We start from the raw sequence: 17,440 nt of genomic DNA, 5'->3' as shown, positions 1-17,440 counted from the left end.
TACACAAATGCTATATTAAGATCTGAAACGCTGCGCGGCCGTCTCGCTAGCTAGCAATGTGCTCTATGCTTAAAACTTTGACGTCATCAGACTTCAGTTCAAAAGCTCGAAAGACCCACAATAGCTCTAACAAAGAATACCTATTATTTCGCCTCTAGAAAGTTCTGATGGGCAGATTGTAGATATTCAGTCAAACGTGTTTGAGAGCTAAACAAAACCTAATCAAAAAAGGCCAGCGGAAATATTCTATTTCATTTTTGGGGACGAGTAGGGTTTTTTGAGAACACTAACATAGAATTGGTTAGAAAAGCGAATAACAACAACGAATAACAATTCGAAAAGGGAAGGTTGCTCTGGATTATTTTTATAACTACTTTTGTATATCTTTCATATTTGAATCCTTTTCTCAATTTTATTTATTTACTACAATATCTTTCATCATATTCTTAATCTTATTAAGTTGACGTTGGCCCTCAATCCAGATTTTATGTTTATTTAGGGGAAAACATCAACAAAACGTCTTCCCTTGCCTTTGGTGCAGTGACAGAGAGTGTCAGACTCTTACTTATTAAAAACCACCCTGTTCCAAACTCCTAGCTTGAGCCGGAGCCTCGGTAACTGCAAGATTAAAAACATGGTGGTGTGACTATAAGAACTGTCATTAAATGATTATTATTTATTTAGTGGTGAAATTACGAAGGCAAGGTGACACAATAATATAGCAACAACAATGGCCAGACTTATATTATCGAGCCCAAACATTACGTCACAAATTAAGGCGATAAAATACGTACTGATACGCACTCTCCGATGTAGCCACAATATGTTTGGTGGAGGTTAACGCTAGTAAGTGCCAACTCTTTCCCAGACAAATCCGGTACACAAATATACAATCGCAAATATCCATTGACCGTATTTTCATAAAGTTCCAAAAAGTATTGAGCTGTCTTATATAAACATACCCAAGGCAAGTGATTGGTTCTATCCAAAAAGATAAGGGTTTAAGGCTGCTCTGGAAATAAAAATATGTATACTGCTTACTTTTATCTAGTTTGAAAATAAACTAAAGTTATGATTTTATTTTATAGGCGCAGGTAGATAAGACGAATATAGTTTTACTATTATAGGATCGTGTTATCTTAAACACTCTTACTTTTCTTCCCTATGACAAGTTAGTCTTAACGTTTCTAAACTACGAAATGATATCTCGTCTTCTTCTTCTATAGTCTATAGGATCTTGTGTTTTTTTTTTCTGTCAAACAATTAATATACTGTTTTGGGAATATTCGACTATACACAGAGGTAGAATATACTTCGGAGAACACTTCTGGGCTTTCACTTACAGCTTTACAACCGTCATCGGTTCTCTCTCTTGTTAGGTATGTCGGATTACCCGCTTGGTGAGTATTACTCAAGGTACTCTAGATTAGTAAGTGTAGACTCACACTAGGCAAGTCGTTTCATAGTGATCTCTATTGAACGATATTTATGTAAAGTATTCCATAAGATCCCGTTTCTACTAGAAAAGTATGTTCTAAAGATTTTAAAAATCTTAATCAACATTATATGTAAACAAAAAAATCTTTATCGTTACAGAAACGAAATTAATTGAAAAGTATTTACGTAAATATTTGCCTTACGTATAGTCTTATCTAATTAATAGATTTCTATATCACGTAGGTACATACATTATATCGGGTAAGGGCACAATTTTAGAGATCCATAGGAAATAAATTGTTGTTTTGTATTTAAGGTACACTTCTGAGACTCCTCCAACAGGCCATTCAATCCTCATGATGACTTAGCAAAGGTAATTGTAAGTAACTGATTTTTTTAAGTAAAAGCTGTGAATTTTTTTTTGAAGATCCTGTGGGAAAGCAATAGTTATTGATCATTTTACAATGAATCTGCAGCAGAGCTATGATATCGGAATGCAATGCCGGAGAAAATAACGAGGTATATTAATTAGTGAAAGTTAACTAACAATTGGGAGACAGGCGTGAGGTTATGTATGTATGTATGTTAACTAACAATCTTATTCACAGTATGCAACAATGCGAAATCAACAATGAGAGAAATATACTGAAGATGGATTTTAAACACAATATCATTAAATATACGGAACAGTCGAAAATGGAACAACTTTGCAAGATATTACGAGAAGAACGATAATATGAATAATCGGTTAAATCTCGTTTTGATAACAATTACAATATGGAGCTAGCTATAAAAATGTAGGCACTAACTTCTGATTCAGCAGTGCAGGGCGTGCCATACTCTAAGATGCGTACAGTGTTAGTGCTCGCAGCCTTCTTGGCAGCTGCGGCGGCGTTGCCGACTGAAATACCGGAGCCTGGACAGCTGGCTCTGGTTCTCGGCGAAGAAGACTTTGAAGATTATCTGGATGCCTGGCTGGAGCTTGAACAATCCAAGTCCGCCAATGCATCTAACGCCAACGTTGATGCTAGGAGCGGTAATGCTTTAAAAGTTTTTTCTCCCATTCCCTGTCTCGTTTCTTCTGTGTAAAGGACATTCATCATTCATTACCTAAAGGATTTATAATTCTATAGCAGTTATTACTTTCATTCAGGTTGCACCATCAGAATAAATGGAGACCTAGGCCAGCCTCAGCCAGTGTACCTCCGTGGTGGAAACAGGTACATGGCTGCTGATGGCAACTCAGGACAGGTCCGACTCAACACTGGCGAACAAGTTGTCGTCGCTTGCACTGGCTCCGGAAGAACTATATTGCACCCGAACATCGCCGCAACCGCATCCGTTGCTGTAAGATTTTTATTTATGAACGTAGTTTAAAAACAAAGGATTGATTTTGTGTGAAAACAAATGAAAACTAACACTAATTCAGTTGGCGATACATAGAGACTGTTGAATGTTTTGAATAAGGATATTTTATACTTATTTTTGTGGTGTAATATTAAAACACCTAATATTTATTAGTTTTCTTAACTTCATCCGCAGACTGCAACTTGTGTGAACAACAACCTCGTCTCCGGTGCTGGTTGGTTGAATGGAAATGGAGCTTTCGGTCAGCTCACATGCTCCGCCCACGCTTACCACGACGCTCAAGCCACCACCACTCGCTGTTGGAACAACAATATTGTTATTCGGTTAGTACTCAGTTATTTTTAAAACTGAAGAATGCATTTGGTATTTTCTTCTTCATATTCATAAACTCTTAATTTTTTCCAGTGTCGGTTTCATCGTCAACAATGTTTTCTACCCACTGTACTGGTCTTGCTTCGACCAAAACCGTCTGGAAGTTATTTACGTTTGGTATGATCAGACTCCCGAAAATGCAGTCCACCAAACCGGCGTAGACAGACCCAGTTGGTTAGGTAATATAAACTTGATTTCGTGTACAACATTACAAGAAGGAATTGGCAATTGAAAGGGTCTTCTAATTACGTCGCTGTTTATTTGTAGCTGGAAGCTTCTTCCCTGGAGTGGCCGTCAACACCATGTACACTCAAGTGAACCAGAAAGCTGTCGTCACCCAATATGTCGGTGCTGCTTTGGCTGACAAATACATCACCACCCACCAGTTCATGGCTCGTGGTCATCTTGCTGCCAAGAGTGACTACGTCTTCGCTACTGGTCAGCGCGCTACTTTCTACTTCATCAACGCTGCTCCTCAGTGGCAGCCATTCAATGCTGGTAACTGGAACTGGCTGGAACAGGTACGATATTGTTTGAGAATTCGGTATCACGTTCTAAAATTACGACACAAACTTGATTCGCAACTTAAAATTCCAGAATCTCCGCGCTCGTATTGGTGCTGCAGGCTACAACACCGTCATCTACACTGGTACCTTTGGAATTACCCAACTGCGTGACCAAAACAACCGTCTCGTCGACATCTATTTGGTTCCAGAACGTAACCAGATCCCAGTTCCTCTGTATTACTACAAGGTAACAATTATCCTAGCAAACTGTATGGACTATACCAAAATAACATGATAATGTAACCGATATTCTAAAAATGTTAATTTTGCCAGGTTGTCTACGACGCCGGTCGTCGTCTCGGCACTGCGTTCGTGAGCATCAACAACCCTTACTACACCGAGTCTGAAGTGCGTGCTCTGACCTTCTGCACGGACCGTTGCCGCAACAACAGCGCGTTCAGCTGGCTCAACTGGCAGCCTGACCGTATTGACATCGGATACAGCTTCTGCTGCACCGTTGATGACTTCAGGAGAACCGTTCCCCACCTACCCGCCTTCACTACCAATGGACTCCTTGCTTAAGCATTGTATATTGTTTTAAAATATTATTGTAAATATATACATTTCATTTTTTATTTTTTGTTTGGTTTTTTCGTTTCCGTACCTATATCAGTTAAGGATAACGCTATAATCTGATATGCTTGCAATCTTATCTTTATTTTTAATTATAATCATTAACAATTGGGAGTAATTAATTATGATACTACCTATTACTTGTAAAAACTCGAGTCACTGATGATAGAAAATAATATTTTACCTATAATACAAAGTGAAATAAAATAAATCTTTGCCTTTAGTTTCACGGGTACCGAGTGTTAGGTCTAAAAGGTCGCATGGAGTGTTATTGCTCCTTCCATTAGGAGTGAAATTAACAAAATTTTTTTTTTTCGTAATGTATCAGATACTTTCATTGAAGATTACTATAATTTAAACAAAAATATCTCAAATATTACAGATCATTAGTGAAAACTAGAGGTACACCCCCTGTAAAGACATATTTGGTGATAAACGAGCACAGTTGAAATGACCTTAGGTGATGTAGGCACTTGGCTTGACTGTGGCCTTGGGTGAAAACCTCAGAATATCAAAGCAGACAATGATTGTTTTGACGTTTAAAATTGCCTTCCCGGTTTTTTGAAATAAATAATTTTGACTTTGACTTGAGCTTAGACACATATTAAAATCCACACTGTCTCAAAACTATTGCAAACAATGCCTCTAGTAGTAGAGCTACTTATAACCAACAAATATCAGAATTTTTGAGCCTAGTTGTACCAGGGTGATACATTGCAATAGGTATCTTAATATTAGCAAGTTTAAAGAAAAAAAAAATCCAAATGTATGCAGATTCACCTTTCGGAATCAATTAATCCTGGTGGTGATCATGCTTTATTTAAGTATCTGTTGTTAATTGTAGTTAAAAAATTAATAATTATAAGTACCTAGTACGTTTCGTGGAATCACATCAGCACACACACACGCACACACACTTTACACCTAAACATTTACACATTTGAATTGCACTGTTTAATAGTGATGGGTAAAAAAGTAAACTTCAGATAATAATGACCATACAATGATAAGTTAGAAAATAAATAACTGAATATTTTTTTGTTGAAAAACACTAAGGACCACCTGGTAGTTTTTAATCTACATGTACATTCAGTCTTCAATCGTATAAATTGAGATAACAAAAACAATTAAGGTTTTTGAAAATAATTACACTCAATGAACACGAACACATCATGTCATGATGGTTATTAAAAAAAATAGAGATCCATTGTAAAAACATAGGTTGTTCTGATTTTTTGTTTTGTTCAGCGAAATTTAGTTGTATCTATGAAAGTCTAACAAAGTGGTTACAGTCAGTATTTTTCAGGTAGTGGCTGCTGACTAAAAGCCTCTTCTCACACGGAGAAGATGGTGGATTAATTACCACGCTTGCTCAATATGGATTGGTGATTTCAGACTTTATAATTTGAAATTATAAGCCCAGGTTTCCTCACGATGCTTTCCTTTACCGTTTGATAGTGGTGTCTAAATATTTTTATAAATTACATATAACTTAGAAAAGGGATATTGGTATTGGATTGCCGTTGGCAGGGTTCGGACCCGCATTCCCATGCATGTGAAGCGACTGTCTTAAAGCTCTCAAGCAAAGCTCAGCAAGTATCTACCACAAAAATGAAACTGAATGATGGTAATGAAGGTATCCCAAATGTAAAGTAAAATCTTAATGGATGATTTACTGTTGCAATTCCGTATCCAAAAATGCTACGGAACACACATCTTCACCACATTCTTTTCGAAAAGATATCAAAACATTAATCAGCTTTTCTGATAAAGTGGATGGAACAGAATGGGATAGATAATATTGTCATTAACTTGAGAATTACTATAAATAAGTAGACATGATTAGTGATAGCGGTAGTGCAGTGTGTGGTGTCTTAAAAGATGCGTACAGTGTTAGTGCTCGCAGCCTTCGTGGCCGCGGTGGTGGCGTTGCCGACTGAAATACCGGAGCCTGGACAGCTGGCTCTGGTTCTCGGCGAAGAGGACTTTGAAGATTATCTGGATGCCTGGCTGGAGCTTGAACAGTCCAAGTCCGCTAATGCGTCTGTAGAAGCCGGGCCCCGTAGTGGTAAATTATCAAACAATATGGAAATCTAAATTCTATTTTAGAATTTGGTTTTTAAATGATTTCAGTCAAATAGAGTTATTCAAATCTATTGCAAGATACTTGGTTTTCTTGATTGTCACGAAAGAACAATGGGTATTTCTTCATACTTGTATCTGACAAATGTATCTAATTTACGAAACAAAATTACATATTCTTTTTCAAAATTATACAGCGAAACTTGTTACACAGTTGTATTTTTATAAGATAAATCTTTTACGTAGGCTGCACATTCAGAGTCAATGGAGATCTGGGACAGCCTCAGCCAGTGTACCTCCGTGGCAACAGATACTTGGCTGCCAGCGGCAACTCTGGTCAGATCCGCCTCAATACTGGTGAACAAGTCGTGATCGCTTGTACTGGCTCCGGAAGATCTATTCGCCATCCTAATATCGCAGCCACAAGAGATGTTGCTGTAAGTTTAAGTGAATATGTTTTAGAATTGACTTTTTTATGAAACAACGAGCAGACTTATCACCTGATGGTAAGCAATCTCCGCCGCCCATGGACACTTGAAACACCAGAGGCGTTACAAGTGCGTTGCCGGCCTCCGGTAACCTCACTCACACAACGAAACACAACGCAAGCGTTGTTTCATGTCGGTTTTCTGTGAGTCCGTGGTATTTAACACTTCGGTCGAGCCGGCCCATTCGTGCCGAAGCATGGGTCTCCCATACTTTTAATGTATTTAAGTAAATTAAGGCTGTAGTTGAGTTAATATTTTTGTCGTTTCTTGTAGACAGCGACATGTGTGAGTAACAATCTGGTATCTGGTGCTGGATGGTTGCATGGAAACGGAGCTTTTGGTGGACTCACATGCTCTGCCCACTCCCACCATGAAGCCCAAGGAACTACCTCTCGATGCTGGAATAACAATTTGGTTATTCGGTGGGTAATTTTATATTACTCTATGAATATACTTATTCTATATTATAACTGCCTTACTCAGAGATATTTAATGACTATTTAAACTATTCCTTAGTAAGGATTTTGTTCTGAAAAGAATTGCTAAGGATTGGGTTAAGTAACCATTAAATTACTCTGAGTATGGCGGTAAGACTCGTTTTCATGTAAAACAATTCGTACTTTCATTTCCAGTGTGGGTTTCATCGTTAACAACGTTTTCTACCCGCTGTACTGGTCTTGCTTCAACCAAAACCGCATGGAAGTTTTATATGTCTGGTACGACCAAACCCCTGAGAATGCTGTCCATCAAAGTGGCGTGGACCGACCTAGTTGGTTAGGTAATCTAACTTCAATTGAGGAATTTTCCGTTATTATGTTATTTAGTACAGCTATCTAGAATTTTTAAGGTTTATAAGAAGAGTATTATCTAAAAACCTTTTTTATTGTAGCCGGAAGCTTCTTCCCTGGTGTTGCTGTCAACACTATGTACACACAAGCCAACCAGAAGACTGTTGTAACTGGTTATGTCGGACCTACGTTAGCCGACAGATACATCACTAGCCACCAGTTCATGGCTCGTGGACATCTTGCCGCTAAGAGTGACTTCGTCTTCGCTACTGGTCAGCGCGCTACTTTCTACTTCATCAACGCTGCTCCTCAGTGGCAGCCATTCAATGCTGGTAACTGGAACTGGCTGGAGCAGGTAAATTTTGCAAAGATTATACTGTAAGCCAGTTGTCCTTTTCGATCGGTAATATTATTTATTACAAATTGTAGAACCTTCGTGCCCGCATCGGTGCTGCTGGCTACAACACCGTCATCTACACTGGAACTTTCGGTGTGACCCAGCTGCGTGACCAGAACAACCGCTTTGTCGATATCTACTTGGTGCCTGAGCGCAACCAGATCCCAGTACCACTCTACTTCTACAAGGTAAAGTTTGGCAATAAAATATAAATTCTAATTTTTACGTTACTGTGGATGAATAAGAGATTAACGTTCTTTGAAAATATTAAGGTGGTGTATGACGCGGCCCGGCGCATCGGCACAGCTTTCGTGAGCATCAACAACCCGTACTACACGTTGGCGGAGTGCCGCGCTCGTCAGTTCTGCACGGACCGCTGCCGCGGCAACAGTGCCTTCAACTGGCTCAACTGGCAGCCTGACCGCATTGACCTCGGCTACAGTTTCTGCTGCACCGTTGACGACTTCAGGAGAACTATTCCTCATCTGCCCGCCTTCGCCACCAATGGACTCCTCTCTTAAGCTAGTCGTAGCTTGTTCGTACGAAGTACGAAGCTAAGATTTGATACATTTAATTTACAAATTTTTACTAATTCGACCATATACGACTTAATTTTAACATACATTCAAGGATATTCAAACTAAACAAACTTTTTTAACAATCAATAAAATAAATTATTTGATTTTACAAATATACAGATACTATGCATTTTTTAATGTTTTATTTATTGATTAATATACAAGCATTATTATTTATTACGTTATTACAACATTATGATGTCCAACGTTACTCACGTTTTAATATATAGATTTTTTAGAATGTTCGACAAAATAAAATAAATTTTATTTTACAAATATACATTTTTTTTACTTAATATACAAGTTTTATTTAACATTACAACGTTATGATGATGTATTACTAATAAATGCGATATTTGGAACAGGGGTATATAATGGTCTGGAATAACATATGACTCTTTTATCTCACGTGAAACCGATAGCAGAAGCTAGTGTTAACATATGTTCATAATTATTATAAATTATTCGTTAGAATGGAATAACTTAGCCACTAGGCTTTCCTATTTGTGTGCTTGATATTTTATCATCTTAAAACTACACAACCAGCTGCTTCCTTTGACTTTCGTCACATCCTAGAATTACAATTTTTTAATACAAGTATTCAATGCTACTGATATCATTTGATAGTTTTATGTAGAATATTTGTATGAAATCATAACATCGAATAAGCACATTGAGCACACATGCATGGATATTGTCTTATCTAACTACCTAATATTTGTGAATCACAAATTTTAGGTAATCGAAGTTAACAGAAATTATTTATCAAAGAAAGGAAATTAATAGCACGCTGTTTAGGGATCACGCGTCGTTAATGAAAACATCTATTCATTGAAAACTAGAAATAAGCTATAGATGATGATACAATTAACTGGACAGTTGGCGCGGTGGTTGGACAACCGACTGCCGCGTAATGTGTAGCGGGTTGAATTCCCGCACGGAGCAACTTTTTGTGTGATCCACAAATAGTTGTTTTGGGTCTGGGTGTCATATGTATGTGAACTTGTATGTTTGTTAACGCACCCACGACACAGAAGAAAATCCTAGTGTGGAGCAACGTGTTTAAAAAATACGAGCATCAGATAAAAATATGTTGTTTTAGTATGATATTCTGATGATTCAAATATAATAAATCATGCATTTTTTATTTAGCTTGTCCCTATTAAAATAATCTCTATTAATATAAAATAATCAATAGATCTTGTGAATGTATGTGTCAGTCTTCTTCTCAGAGTCTCTCAATGTCTCTCGGGCGTCATCAGCCATGACTAAAAGCACCTATAATCTAAATATTTGTCAGATGGCGATTTGTTCATGTTTAGTCATTATATTCGGATTCATGAAGAGAAAATCAACTGCTACCAATTTGGTGACCTATGTTGAACGCATTGCTGAGGCGGTCGATGCGCGTGAGCAGGTTGATGCAGTTTACACCGACTTCAGCAAGGCTTTTGATACGGTAGACCATGTCATACTAGTCAACAAGCTTAAAATGTATGGCATTTCAGAACCTCTTTTAAGTTGGTTCCAGTCATATTTCTCTGAGCGGACGCTTAGGGTCGTGGTAAATGGCTGTTCATCTGAACCGTACGTTGCAACGTCAGGAATACCCCAGGGATGTCATTTGGGTCCGCCGATGTTCATTCTTTTCATTAATGACATCTACAAATGTTTCCAGAACTCGGAAATATTTCTGTTTGCCGATGACCTAAAAGCTATAGGTAAAGTGAATAATCTAAAATTAATAATTTAATTTGGTTAGGTTATTATATGCGCATAAGATAGTGCATGCTGTGCTTTTCTTTAAGTGATGAGGCGCTTAGACGTAAGTTATAATGTACAAATTATAATGTAATAGCGTACTTATTGTTAAATAAATAAATATTTTCTACTGCGAGAATTTTTATCGTACCTAGTTTATCAGTCAAAATCCTTGGATATTATACACACAGAATGCTTTCAATCAATATCAAGTTAACAAAAGTTCAGAACAACAATTACGTCACATAATTAATCTAATTAATATTTTAATGACAAGATTTAAAATTGATAGTTCCACCTACGGAACATGAAAAAATATTAGTGATATTTTTGGCAAAAGTGATAAAAGTAAATAATCGGTTAAGTCTTTTCTGATAAAACTGACAATATGGACAAATATAGATAATTATTGTTGGACATGAACCTGAAGACGCCTATAAAACAGTAGACATGTGTATTACTATCAGTAGTGCAGTGTGAGGCATCTTCTAATATGCGGACAGTGTTAGTGCTGGTAGCTGTCGTGGCTGCGGTGACGGCGTTGCCGACTGAAATACCGGAGCCGGCACAGCTGGCTCTGGTTCTCGGCGAAGAGGAGTTTGAAGACTATCTTGATGCTTGGCTGGAGCTTGAACAGAACAAAGCTGCTAATGCCTCTAACGCTGAAGCTGATCCCAGAAGCGGTAAAGAACAATTTACAGTGTTGATAAAATAACCAAATGTTATTATGTAACAGGTACTTAATAATGTCATTGAAATTGTATACCTTTGAATCCCACTTGTAGGTTGCACGTTCAGAATCAATGGCGACCTCGGTCAACCACAGCCGGTATACGTCCGAAGCAACAGATTATTGGCTCCCAACGGCAACACTGGTCAGATCCGCCTCAACACTGGTGAACAAGTTGTGATCGCTTGTACTGGCTCCGGAAGAACTATTCGACACCCAAATATTGCTGCTTCAAGAAATGTTGCTGTAAGTCTTGATCGCAACTTTATAACTTATTTTGTTCTAAATACATTTAATGATAGAGCAGCGTACAAAACTGATGAAGAAATTAGTTTTTAGCACACTCTTTTTTGGTCATTTTTGACTGATACGAGAAATGGTATATTTTTCACATACAGACAGCAACTTGTGTCAGCAACAACCTCGTCTCTGGTGCTGGCTGGTTGAATGGGAACGGTGCTTTCGGCCAGCTCACGTGTTCAGCACACTCTAATGAAGAGGCTCAAAGGACTACCACTCGTTGTTTCAATAATAATTTTGTTATCCGGTTAGTAACTTGTAGTCGCTTTGGTATTATCACTACTTTTTTAAATCCATTTGTCTGACAAAATTTTGTTCTAATTTTACCTAATTCTGTGCTTGTATGCCTTTGTTTCCAGCGTCGGTTTTATCGTCAACAACGTGTTCCATTCACTATACTGGTCTTGTTTCGACCAGAACCGCCTAGAAGTATTGTATGTCTGGTATGACCAGACTCGCGAGAATGCTGTTCACCAAACTGGCGTTGACAGACCTAACTGGCAAGGTACGGGTCTGAATTAGTTACAGTTATATTCTGAAGAACGGAAAATTTAAATAAATTCAAGACAAATATTTTCTTCTTTCCAGCTGGAAGCTTCTTCCCTGGTGTTGCTGTCAACACTATGTACACTCAAAACAACCAGAAGACTGTTGTCACAAGATATGTTGGAGCAAATTTAGCTAACCAGTACATCACCAACCACCAGTTCATGTCTCGGGGTCATCTTGCTGCTAAGAGTGACTACGTCTTTGCTACTGGTCAGCGCGCTACTTTCTACTTCATCAACGCTGCTCCTCAGTGGCAGCCATTCAATGCTGGAAACTGGAACTCGCTAGAACAGGTAAGTGTTTAGACAGTTGCTCCAAGATTGTCATGTTTTTATGAACATTTTTATCTTCAAAATTGAAACCTTCAGAACCTTCGTGCCCGCATCGGTGCTGCTGGCTACAACACCGTCATCTACACTGGAACTTTCGGTGTGACCCAGCTGCGTGACCAGAACAACCGCTTTGTCGATATCTACTTGGTGCCTGAGCGCAACCAGATCCCAGTACCACTCTACTTCTACAAGGTAAAATTATCGATAATAATTAAATGGGTGTTGTTAATTTCTTTTGAATTGTTAAACTACATAATTTCATATTCAATTTTAGGTGGCATATGATGCGTCCCGGAGACTCGGTACTGCATTCATTAGCATCAACAACCCGTACTACACGTTGGCGGAGTGCCGCGCTCGTCAGTTCTGCACGGACCGCTGCCGCGGCAACAGTGCTTTCAACTGGCTCCGCTGGCAGCCTGACCGCATCGACATCGGCTACAGCTTCTGCTGCACCGTCGACGATTTCAGGAGAACTATTCCTCATCTACCTTCCTTCTCAACCAATGGACTCCTAACATAAATCGCATATATTTTACCCAAAACATGCAATGAAATAAAAAATCAATGAAATGATTATGATCAGTGTGTCATAATTGTGTTGTGTGTTTTGTTAAATTAATCTACGTTTCAACATTTTTATCAAGATACAGATAAGTGTAATTAACATTGGTAATTGACAGCAATTAAGTAGAATTGTGTAAGTCCTTAAAGACAAATTTTAAATGTAAATAAGGATAATAGGTACCTATACAAAATTATCAAATCAATACATAAGTTATGTTTCGTATGTAGCTATACTGATCATATGATAAGCGATTCTGTTACTTTCCAGGAAAACCACGACTACTCAACTAACTTAAAGCAATAAAATAACCATTGTAGTTCTCTCAGAGAAAGACGGTGGAATCACCTCTAGTCAGCTTTTTATTGAGCCATAAGTAATAATTTACATAGCTACTAAAGTCTTTGTAAATTGAATATTTAAGTTGATAGTTAAAAATATTTTTGGGGATGTACTGCTTACGTCCGTAGGAATTACTTAGTTTTGACCACCCTACACGTGTCCCCTGGGTAGTGCTAAACGAGCAGTAAACGCGGTGGTAGGCCATAATATCGGCTGCCGGCTTAAAGTTACCACCCACCAGACAAAGCCATGTCGCCAAACGATTCGTCGTGTTCCGGCGTGATATCTGGTGAAGCCGTACGGTGGAAGTTGGGTCTGAGTAGTTGTGTTGCGATGTATACCGGTTTTGATGCACCAGCTGTTGTTGTGTCGGACGGTTGATCATGGAGGGTAGCGGGATCCGAAGCACGGTGCTCCGCTGGCCGACCGCAGACAGTTGGGGGCCCAAGTAGTGTGCCAGCCACACACGAAAGGCTGCCCCGCCATCTGTGAAAAATCCCAGGGTGGCCCCATCGTGCCGGTTGGCGACCGGGTGAGAGGACCCGATGGCGATCCCTGGGGGGGTTCGGGCGTCCCCGCAGTCTCCAGATCAGCCCTCCATTGATGCGACAGCCCTGGTCGTGTTGTTGGGTTAACATCGCATCACCTCACTCAACTGCCATCTTCCACCAACTCTATTCACTCCAATCAAAATGACAGGTAAAAAGAGAAGTAAGTGCCTACAGCGGATGCACGTCCTCTCGTTTAAAGTGCACCTCACCAACATTCGAGGACTGCACGCCAATCTCGATGCGGTCCACTTCCACCTCGAGACCGACAAGCCCCACTTACTTTTCTTGACGGAGACGCAGATCAGATGTCCATCAGATGCGGCGTATCTCGACTACCCGGGATACTCAATGGAGCACCATTTCCTGCAGCGTGCCGGGGTCTGTGTGTACGTCCGCAATGACATCTGCTGCCAGCGTCTTCGTTACCTTGAAGACCCCAGCTTCTCCATCCTGTGGTTGTTGGTGGACACCGGTATGGACAAAATTGTCTATGCTTGTGTCTATCGATCGCACAGCGGTGATCAGGAGACAACTCGACTGTTTGGCCACCTCAGTGAGGCCGCCGATGAGGCTTTACATCGGCACCCTGACGCGCAGTTTGTCGCTCTGGGCGACTTTAACGCCTGCCACCAAGACTGGCTTTTCCCGTACCAGAGGACGGACCACGCTGGGAGAGAGGCGCGAAACTTTGCAGTATCGTTGGGCCTCTCCCAGTTGGTAAAGCAAGCAACAAGGGTGCCTGATGTGGATGGCCATACTGCCAATTGTCTGGACCTTCTGCTGACTACCGATCCAGATAGATGTATCGTAACGGTTTCATCCCCACTTGGAACCTCAGATCACTGTCTGGTGAAGTCTGTATCGACCTTCTCCCCACCTGACTACGACGCACGCAGTGAACGTAGGATGTGGCGTTACAAGTCAGCAGATTGGGATGAGATGCGGCACTTCTTTGCATCTTATCCTTGGCAGCGGGTCTGCTTCTCTTCTGAAAACCCGTCGAGCTGTGCGGATGCTGTGTCCGATGTGATACGCCAAGCTATGGAGTACTTCATCCCATATAGTGACGTACCCGTAGGTGGCTCAGCTAACCCATGGTTCAGCGCCGATTGCGTTCAAGCTGAACAGCTTAAGCATTCGGCGTTCCTCGCCTGGGTGAACGCTCGTGACCGTAAAGCTCCGGATCTGATCACAAAGAAGAGAGCCTTTAACCATGCTGCCAAGTCCTACAAAAAGGCACTAAAGAAGGCTCGTTTCGACCACATCACCCACATTGGCACAAAGCTTTCTGCACAACCGTCCGGTAGCAGAGCATTCTGGTCCCTTGCCAAGTCGGTCGAGGCGAACTTCTGTCGGCCCACATTGCCTCCGCTGGTAAGACCTGATGGAATACTGGCCCACACCGCGAAAGAGAAAGCAGGCCTTTTTGCATCTCTTTTCGCACATAATTCTCGTCTAGACACTAGCAGTGCTACTCCGCCAACTCTACCTCATTGCGATTCTTCGATGCCCGAGGTTCGCATAAGGAACAAAGAGGTTCTTAGAGTACTGTGTCGTCTGGACGTGAATAAAGCTAGTGGACCAGATGGTATACCAGCGATTGTTCTTAAGGTTTGTGCGCCCGAGTTGTCCCCTGTATTGACTCGCTTGTATCGCCTCTCATTTAGGACTGGTATAGTGCCCAAGTCCTGGAAGCTTGCCAACGTGCAACCCGTGCCCAAAAAGGGCAGTCGTGCCGATCCCACCAACTATCGGCCGATTTCGATAACCTCCATACTCTGCAAGATTATGGAGCGTGTGTTGAACTCGCGCCTCATGGCATATCTGGAAGGTAACGATCTCCTCAGTGACCGACAATACGGATTTCGCGGCAATCGGTCTACTGGGGACCTACTAGTTTATGTCACCCATTTATGGGGCGAGGCCCTCGAGAAGAATGGGGAAGCGATCGCCGTCTCCTTGGACGTCTCGAAGGCCTTCGACAGGGTATGGCACGATAGCCTTTTGAGTAAGCTTCCAGCGTACGGCATTTCTCCTGGTCTGACTAACTGGGTAAAAGACTTCCTGAGTGATCGATCTCTCCGAGTTGTGGTCGATGGATGCTCATCAGAGCCCATGACGACTAATGCCGGAGTTCCTCAGGGGTCTGTTCTCTCTGCAACTCTATTTCTGCTGCACATTAACGATCTGCTAGTGCCCGGTATCTATGGGTATGCAGATGATAGCACAGTTGTAGAGAGATATCTGCCAGGTGCTCGGGCTAGTAAGGAGTTAATCCAGTCTGAGAGAGAGGCAATGGTAGAGCGTACGAATGTCTCACTTCAGGCAGTGTCCAAATGGGGCGAAGCCAATCTGGTGGGATTCAACGCCGCCAAAACACAAGCGTGTCTATTCACTGCTAAAAGGAGCCCACCTTGGCTCCTACTTTTCGAGATGTATCCCTGGAGTGCACCGACCGCCTTCAGCTCTTGGGAGTTGAAATCTCCTCAGATCTTAACTTCGGGCGGTTCATCGAGTCCAAGGCCAGGGTGGCTGCTAAGAAACTCGGCATCCTTGCTAAGGTCCGGCGGTACTTCACACCGGGACAGCTTTTAATGCTATACAAAGCACAGGTCCGATCTTGTATGGAGTATTGCGGCCACATATGGGCAGGTGCTGCAAAGTGTCACCTGGCAACTTTGGACTCGGTGGAAAGGCGTGCGAAAAGGCTAATTGGTGATCCAGATTTGGTTAAGTCCAACCTTCAAAGCCTTGAGCACCGGCGTAGAGTGTCCAGCCTTTCGGTGTTTTACAGGTTGCTTTTCGGAGAGTGTGCGCAGGAATTACACGACCTAATTCCACCATCCCATTTCTTTCATCGGACAAGCCGTCGTACGGCGGGTATCCATCCCTACGTTGTCGAAACTTCTACGGTTCGGACTAAGCGTTTTGCTTCGTCGTTTATTCCGCGTACATCGAGGGACTGGAACAATCTGCCTGCTGCGGTTTTTCCATCGGACTACAATGTGGGTGTCTTCAAGTCTAGAGTGAATAGGCTCTTAAGAAACTAGTGCGCCTCACCATCAACGATTACATCACTACTTACCATCAGGTGGGATGTAGTCAAGCATTAGTTTTTGTCGAATAAAAAAAAAAAAAAAATATTTGTAGCATCCATTTCGACCATTTCTCTGTCGCATACATATTTTTATTTCATCCCATTCGCTGTCTTGCTGCGAACATGCTACGTGAGTCTGTACATTGGTCGCGCGTGACTTCATTGGCCTGTCATTTTGTATGAGTCTCGCGATTTATGTTTCCACGAAACTTGCTTGAATGTTATCTTTGTGTGTAGCTTTGAGTTTATACATAATTTATCAAATTCTGTCTCGTTGTTTTTGTAGTCTACTGAGCACGAGGTCTAATGTTTGAATCAGAAATTCTCGAGTGCTTTTTATGATGCTGAAAGAATATTTTAGTACGACATTTTTGATGTACCAAAGCTTCTAGTCATCTGACTAAAAATGCAATATTTTAAAGTAGTTTATTAAGGTAAGCGTCCACAGGCCCGTATCGTACGCATCGTAAGCATTACGAATGACGTCATCAGTACGCATCGCATGTAGGCATTGCTGATGATGCGGTGCGTACGATACAGATTGATGGACGCAGCTGTATGAGT

At 41.0% G+C, this 17,440-nt stretch overlaps 1 protein-coding gene across 1 annotated transcript; it reads left to right on the top strand.

The window, feature by feature from the left end:
• The first annotated feature begins 2,242 nt into the window (after nucleotides 1–2,242).
• LOC118263773 (uncharacterized) lies at nucleotides 2,243–13,239 on the top strand. Its single transcript, XM_050705633.1, has 21 exons — nucleotides 2,243–2,473; nucleotides 2,591–2,784; nucleotides 2,980–3,128; nucleotides 3,211–3,356; nucleotides 3,445–3,698; nucleotides 3,775–3,930; nucleotides 4,017–4,262; nucleotides 6,195–6,384; nucleotides 6,645–6,835; nucleotides 7,160–7,308; nucleotides 7,519–7,664; nucleotides 7,776–8,029; nucleotides 8,104–8,259; nucleotides 8,344–8,589; nucleotides 10,859–11,093; nucleotides 11,196–11,386; nucleotides 11,539–11,687; nucleotides 11,800–11,945; nucleotides 12,029–12,282; nucleotides 12,358–12,513; nucleotides 12,596–13,239. The coding sequence occupies exons 1-21, from the start codon at nucleotides 2,284–2,286 to the stop codon at nucleotides 12,842–12,844; spliced, it is 4,047 nt and encodes a 1,348-aa protein (XP_050561590.1). The 5' UTR covers nucleotides 2,243–2,283; the 3' UTR covers nucleotides 12,845–13,239.
• The last annotated feature ends 4,201 nt before the right edge of the window (nucleotides 13,240–17,440 follow it).

This window comes from Spodoptera frugiperda, chromosome 27, assembly GCF_023101765.2.
Source record: "Spodoptera frugiperda isolate SF20-4 chromosome 27, AGI-APGP_CSIRO_Sfru_2.0, whole genome shotgun sequence".
Taxonomy (NCBI): domain Eukaryota; kingdom Metazoa; phylum Arthropoda; class Insecta; order Lepidoptera; family Noctuidae; genus Spodoptera; species Spodoptera frugiperda.
This window is presented reverse-complemented; position numbering and strand designations above follow the sequence as displayed.